Genomic DNA, 7,500 nt, shown 5'->3' on the forward strand with positions numbered 1-7,500 from the left:
GCGGCTGTTATGGCCTTAGTTCAGAGTTCTTCCGTGACAGCAACTTCTGTTCTGTTGCCTGTGGAGATGTAAGTATTTGTATTTGTTAATTTCCATTTATATTGTAATTGATATAAGTTCAAATGCAAATTATCTTATATCTGATCTTCTTTCCTGATTTCTTTTAATCATCTGCCATGTTCCTTACTCCTCACTCCATTTATAATAATGATAATAAGAGTTAAATCTTTTTGGATATGAAAAATAAATATTAGTACACCTAACTGATTTCACTAATTGCATTCATTCAAATACCTGTATTATTTGTGTTATCAGTGATATACACTCATTAGTGTGAAGTAAAAACTATAACGGAAGGATCATGACATTTCTTTTTTTGAAGTTTTCTCAAAAAGTAGTCTTTATTAGTGCATATCATATTGTGTTTTGTAACTTTTAATGCGACTATTGTAAGCGTATTTTTTTTTTTTTTAGAAGGAAGGCATTACTACTGCACTGAATTAGTGTGGGAATCCTATTCATTTTTAATGAATGCCTATCTTATTTTAGGAACACGATGCAAGAGAACTGGAGTGGGGTAAAGAACGGCTCAAGCAGGAGAAGGAGAGACAGAGGAGGAAGAAGCTCAGGCAGTGTGAAAAAGGCGAGGGAGATGAGCAGGGGGCTGGCTGCGAAGGGAGGGAGGGAAACCGCAGTGAGGCCGAGGAATCAGGGCAGGTCAGCGATGAAGAATCCAGACAAGCAAGGAATCTCATGGGCACGGAGTCCCTAGTGAGCCGATTTCAGCATCCGTGGCAAGATGGGAAGAACAATTTCTCTTGGGTGAAGTACTTGGAGCACTGTGGGAGAGCAAAAGGCATGGCGAAGGCGGCACCCCTGAAGCTGTGGCCAGAGCCGTTTCCCTTTGGCAGGAATCTCTTTAAAGCTGGCATGAAGTTGGAGGCCATTGACCCTCAACACCAGTCACTCTTTTGTGTCATGACGGTGGCTGAAACCATTGGGTACAGGGTGAGGCTCCACTTTGATGGCTACTCTGACCAGTACGACTTCTGGGTCAATGCTGATTCACCAAACATTTTTCCGGCTGGCTGGTGTGAGAAGAATGGCCGGCAGCTGGAGCCACCCCTTGGAGTGCTAGGATTTTCTTGGAAGGCATATCTAGAGCACTGCAAGGCTCAGACGGCACCTAGACAAGCCTTTGCCAATAAAGGTAATTCCACTGTCATCCCACCTAATAATTTCCGGGTGGGCATGAAACTCGAGGCAGAAGACAGAAAGAACATGTGGGTCTGTGTAGCCACAGTGGCTGATGTGCTTGATAATCGTGTACTCATCCATTTTGATGGATGGGACAAAGCCTTTGACTTCTGGAGTGAAGTGTCATCTCCTTACATCCACCCGGTTGGATGGTGTGCAGACAATAACATCGTCCTCCACCCTCCAAATAATTACCCAAATCCAGAAAGCTTCAACTGGCATGAGTACATCCAGGAAACCAATTCCATGGCTGTCCCTGCCAGGGCTTTTAAGACCAGACCTCCGAGAGAGTTCAAGAAGAACATGAAACTAGAGGTTGTTGATAAGAGGAATCCGAGTCTCATACGTGTGGCCACCATAGTAGATGTGCAAGACTACCAAATAAAAATCCATTTTGATGGCTGGGGTGATGCCTACGACTACTGGCTTGATGATGACTCGCCAGACATCCACCCACCGTCATGGAGTAACAAGACAGGCCACCCTCTGCAGCCACCTTTAACCCCAGAACAACAGGCAGAGGATGTAGATTCTGGCATGGGGTGTGGAACAGCAGGCTGTAAGGGCATTGGACATGTGAAGGGCCCCATTTATACCACCCACCACACGGCGTATGGCTGCCCATACTCTACACAAAATCTGAACAAGGACTTGGATACTTTGATCCCAGACAGACTTCAGCCAGCCCAGGAGAAGAAGAAGGGCAAGATTGCTCCGAAAGTCAAGCTGGATCTCCGTCCATTCAGTGGGAACAAGGATGCCTTTGCAGACGAGACTCCCTGCCAGAAGAAGAGGGTCCGGAAGAGACGCAAGTTCTTTGACGAATTGAGTCCCCCGGAGCCCACTCGACCACAGAAGGTGCCAAAGGCGAATGAGGAGGTCAGGGCAGCCAGCAATTCTAATATATTACCCAGTGCAATATCCTCGTGTACCGTGACCATTGCCACCGCCACAGCACCGATAACGGTAACAACTGTTACATCAAATGCGACAACGCCAACTTCGTCCAACCAGGTATCGCCCACGGGCTTCCCTCAGCAGCAGCAGCAACAACAACAGTCACAGCAACAGCAACAACAACAACAGCCACAACATCAACAGCAACAACAGCAGCAGCCCCAACATCAACAACAACAACAGCAGCCCCAACATCAACAACAACAACAACAACAGCAGCAGCAGCAACAACAACAACAACACCATCAGCAACAGCAGCAACAACAACATCATCAACAACAGCAGCAACAGGCACAACAACAGCAGGTACAAGCACAACAGACACAACAACAGCAACAACAACAGCAGCAGCAGCAGCAGCAGCAGCAACAGCAACAACTCCAACATCACCACCAACAACATCACCTACACCAACAGCAACAGCAGCAGACCTCTGACCACGGGGTCGACATGATGGTGCACCAGTCCGTGTTCAACCCCGGCTACAACCCGCACCCGGCCGCCCCGATCCCGCACTCGTGGGAACGGCACCGCCACCTCACGGCCTCCCTGGGCGACGCCAAGCGGGCCGACGTCGAGGCCTGGGACGCGAGCCAGGTCCAGCAGCTCGTGGCGAGGATCCCGGGGTGCGAGCAGGTGTCCTCCGTGTTCGTGGAGCAGCAGATCGACGGCGAGGCGCTCCTGATGATGACGCAGAACGACCTGGTCAACCTCCTGCATATCAAGTTGGGTCCGGCCATCAAGATTATGGCGGTCATCATGTGTCTAAGAAGTTCAACTTAAGAGTGAAGTGTCTATATATATTTCTTTCTCTTCTTGGCTGTATTCATCAGTGGTATATTTGTATCAGGGTATTATGATAAGTTATTTTGCGTTGGATCATGTGGTAGGCATAGTTCAATTATTCAGAACAGTAACGATCGTAAAAATATGTCTACCAAATTGACTGACTCATTCATGTTGTTACGTAATTTAAGACATGCTGTAAAACAGGGTCTGTCTTCCGAGGCATCACAAAAACCCCTCCCGCGTCCCGTAAGGAGAACCAGCTCCGTGATCTGAAGCAGCTCGCAGGCGGCTGTGGACGGTTACCCTGGACAGGCTAAGCCTCGAGTCAGGGATACGTTGGAGGACCCCGAAGTCGACGCGGCGTCATTGTACAACTTGTCCTATAAAGGATGTTGCAGCTCAAGGTGGAGAATTTATATGTGATATTTTCTTTGGAAGCTCAATGTAAATGCGTGTGCTCAGCTTGTGAAGCATGTCTGTACATATCTTCCTGGAAACTTCAACTTGCAATTGTGTCCACATTCCAATAACGGGTGCTGTTTTCGTGTGGGAATGCAGCATCCCCATTGAAATGCAAATTCAGCCATGAATTAGTAACGCTGCTAGTCATTTTATATAATTTTTAATATTATATCATCCTCGTTAAAGCACAGACGGGATCAGAGTTCTCTTGCAGCCTCACTTGTTTTTGTACATAATATTTAGAGATTCAAGGAGGCAGGAGTGTACTCGCATCTTTCCTTCCATATTATTGTCACTTCCTGGAAAGTGAATGGACAGTTACAACTACTCAGACTCTGGTATTATTATTTTTCAGTTGATTTGTGATCTTTGTTATCTTTTTCGAGTAGGCAAGACAATCAGTGGGCCTGTGGATGTTAACGTGCGAGTCTGTTTTACATATAGTTGTTTAAAGGGAAGCGAAAAGTAAGCTTTATTTCCGGTGGTTCAATTTCTTTGGTTTGGCTTGGATGAATTGTGGGTAACAACGATAAAGCAAGAATGGCCAAACCCCAGAATTTGCATTAGCATTAAAGAAAATTGATTTTTTTTTGTTAAAAAGTAATTTCAAAATTCTGAAATTACAAGTGACTGCTACTGTTTCTACCATTTCAAATTTGTTATGAAATAGCTATCCAACAAATTTATAATTAATATTGGAATGAAACGGTTTCAATGCTGTTTTACAAAGGTTAGCATGTTGAAAAAATAACATCTGCTAAGCAGATGTTTATGAGGAGGATTTGTATATATGTACCATAATGGGGCATAAATAAATTGCTTGAAACTGTGATGTGTTTTGTACGATCCTAAAAAAAGAAAATGTTGCTTTATGATGATTTTTTTACTGGTGTTGGTATTGTCCTCATCAAAAATCTGTTGATTTGTTTGAACTAAAATTCTGTTCTGAATAGGAAGAGTCGGTTTTCCTTTTTCTCTCTCTCACTGTCAGTTTATCGGTCAGAAAATAATGATTTTGAGGGTTTAGGTTTGGTATACACAGGGAGTCTGCTTGTCATCTCACGTTGTTAACATGTGGTAACCGGTGACGAACAAGTAAGCGTTACATTAATACATAGCTCTTGTGGGAGGGATAGACACCACAACATTGGAATGTCTGGTGTGGCAAGAAAAGAGGAATAAATAGGGGAAGCAATGGTCAGGCGTGTATACATATGTATATGTATATGTGAAGATACGTATGTGACAAACGTGTAAGATTATATGAATATGTAGAATATAGTAATTAGATACACACACACACACACACATATATATACATAGCTGGGTTACAATATATGTGTGTGTGAGTGTGTGTGCGCGCGCGTATGCGTATGGGTGTGTGTGTGTATACACACACACACACAAATATATATATATATATATATATATATATATATATATATATATATATATATATATATGTGTGTGTGTGTGTGTGTGTGTGTGTGTGTGTGTGTGTGTGTGTGTGTGTGTGTGTGTGTGTATTCATTCGCAGGAGCGTATGATGTGATTGCTTTTTTATGACATCGTTCCCCTAAACTACATTCCGATCCGCTTCCATTCCAAAAGTTTCATTCTGCAAACTCTGCGCACGAATTCTCTTTATTTGAATATCCAGTATGTATTACAGACATCAATAATAGCTTATGAAAACAGTTCTGACAAATGGAAGGTGGTGCAAAGCCGTGATTAAAAATGCAAAGTATGTTTATGTAATACGAATAGCACCACAAAGGAAAATAATACCATGAATGAATTATGGGAAAAGAATGATGAACGAGTATACACAGTGACACGAACAGCATGACTAGAAATTTAGGATTTGTTTTTCAATGTACAATCTACAGATACAATGAACAATGATAAAATACCTCTTAATAAACACATGAGATACACAGAGAAAATAATGTAGAATGAATGCGATATGAACGACATGAGTGCAACAACGGTGTTATCAACAACAACAACAAAGAAAAAGATGAAGGTTGGATAAAAGTGACATGAATAAGACCGGTGCAGTTACCGGACATTCATAAATAACTAAGAATAATTAGTGTAGAAATACAGTGCTCCAGTAAACAATGTTGAACGTGAGGAGCGCCGCGAACACGACCACGCGAGCTCCCAGGATTAGGTTCTGATAGAGAGGAGAGCGGACACGCTGACGAAGGTGAAGACTTGACCTCCTGCCGGCGGACAAGAACTCCAAGGCGCCTCTCGGGTCTTTGGAGGGGGCTGTGGCAGCGGTTCCTCCTGAGGGATGCACTTTCACGGCTTGCACTGCAGGGGAGGGCGAAGGCGCTGCAGGAATCGCAGGAGGGGCTCTCTCGGCCCTCTCGAACGCCCTGTCGATTATGACGTGAAAGACGATGACGATGAAGATGACGAAGATGCACGTCAGGAGCCACACGTCCACCATCTTGAAGTAGGACGTCTTCGGGAGGTGCGAGGACGCCTGGGGAGAAAGAGGATGTAGTTCTAGGGGCGTGTCGGTGTATGAGCAGGTTTCAGGATTTCAGAATGTAAATATTTTTATTTAGATAAATATTAGAAGCGATATTAGGCAGCTGAATATTTTCTAAATGTACTTTTTTCGATATAGTGAGGAAGTATGATTCAATACTGATACTTGTTTGCCTGCTCATATAGTCCCATACAGTATCAATAGTATGGCATATTGGTTATACTTGCTTAAAAAGAAAAAAAAAGTATATATATATATATATATATATATATATATATATATATATATATATATATATATATATACTATTTTACTAAGTATTCCATATAGCGTTGAGAGCTGAAAAAGAAAAGGGAGAGAGAAAAAACTCTTAGCTACCGCCCTCTCTCTCAACCAAACACACACACACACACACACACACACACACACACACACACACACACACACACACACACACACACACACACACACACACACACACACACACACACACACACACACATACAACCGAACCCTCTCAACCAAAAACACTTACACACACACACACACACACGCAACCCAATCCTCTCTCTCAACCAAAAACACTTACACACACAACCTCCCCCCCAACCTCTCCCCCCTTACCCACTCCCCCCCAACCCCTCCCCTCCCCCCTTACCCTCTCCCTCCCCCTTACCCAACCCCTCCCCCCTCACCCACCTGCGTGAAGAGCGTGGCCATGACCAACAGGGCGGTGAGAGTCCCCAAAACCCTGGCTTGGAAGATGCCGACGCGGAAGTACAGGGTGACGTAACTCACGATCAGCAGCAGCGTCGAAGGGATGTACACGTTCATTAAGATGTATCCCGCGCGTCTCACTAGCGATACTGCGTTCAACAAGGAGATGGTTTGGGATTAGTATCTGGGTTGGAAATGAATGAATGGATTGTGGTTTATTATCTGGGTAGGAAATGGGTTGTGAATGGTTTGTGGTTTATTATTTGGGTTGTGAATGGATTAAGGTTTATTATCTGGGTTGGAAATGGGTTGTGAATGGATTGTGGGTTATTGTGGTTTATTATCTGGGGTGGAAATGGGCTGTGCATGGATTGCGGTTTATTATGGTTTATTATTTGGGTTGTGAATTGATTAAGGTTTATTATCTGGGTTGGAAATGGGTTGTGAATGGATTGTGGTTTATTGTGGTTTATTATTTGGGGTGGAAATGGGTTGTGCATGGATTGTGGTTTATTATTTGGGGTGGAAATGGGTTGTGCATGGATTGTGGTTTATTATTTGGGGTGGAAATGGGTTGTGCATGGATTGTGGTTTATTATTTGGGGTGGAAATGGGTTGTGCATGGATTGTGGTTTATTATTTGGGGTGGAAATGGGTTGTGCATGGATTGTGGTTTATTATTTGGGGTGGAAATGGGTTGTGCATGGATTGTGGTTTATTATTTGGGGTGGAAATGGGTTGTGCATGGATTGTGGTTTATTATTTGGGGTGGAAATGGGTTGTGCATGGATTGTGGGTTATTATTTGGGGTG

General features: G+C 43.7%; 2 protein-coding genes across 4 annotated transcripts in view; one reads left to right on the forward strand and one right to left on the reverse strand.

Annotated features, from left to right (window-relative positions):
- The window catches only part of l(3)mbt (lethal (3) malignant brain tumor), an 18,789-nt gene extending 14,495 nt beyond the window's left edge, over positions 1-4,294 (forward strand). For all 3 annotated transcript variants that reach the window (XM_070124226.1, XM_070124228.1, XM_070124227.1), the window contains exons 9-10: positions 1-68; positions 550-4,294. The exon at positions 1-68 is cut by the window's left edge and continues 755 nt beyond it. In XM_070124226.1, the coding sequence (XP_069980327.1) occupies positions 1-68; positions 550-2,997 (2,516 nt within the window). In that variant the 3' untranslated portion in view covers positions 2,998-4,294. The remainder of the gene's footprint in view (positions 69-549) is intronic.
- Positions 4,295-5,057: 763 nt separating this feature from the next.
- Positions 5,058-7,500, reverse strand: part of LOC113820437 (uncharacterized) — a 21,523-nt gene continuing 19,080 nt past the window's right edge. Inside the window, exons 9-10 of the mRNA XM_070124229.1 lie at positions 6,671-6,837; positions 5,058-5,962 (exon numbers count right to left, since the gene is read on the reverse strand). Of these exons, the coding sequence (XP_069980330.1) occupies positions 5,558-5,962; positions 6,671-6,837 (572 nt within the window). The 3' untranslated portion in view covers positions 5,058-5,557. The remainder of the gene's footprint in view (positions 5,963-6,670; positions 6,838-7,500) is intronic.

Source organism: Penaeus vannamei, chromosome 8, assembly GCF_042767895.1.
Source record: "Penaeus vannamei isolate JL-2024 chromosome 8, ASM4276789v1, whole genome shotgun sequence".
Lineage (NCBI taxonomy): Eukaryota > Metazoa > Arthropoda > Malacostraca > Decapoda > Penaeidae > Penaeus > Penaeus vannamei.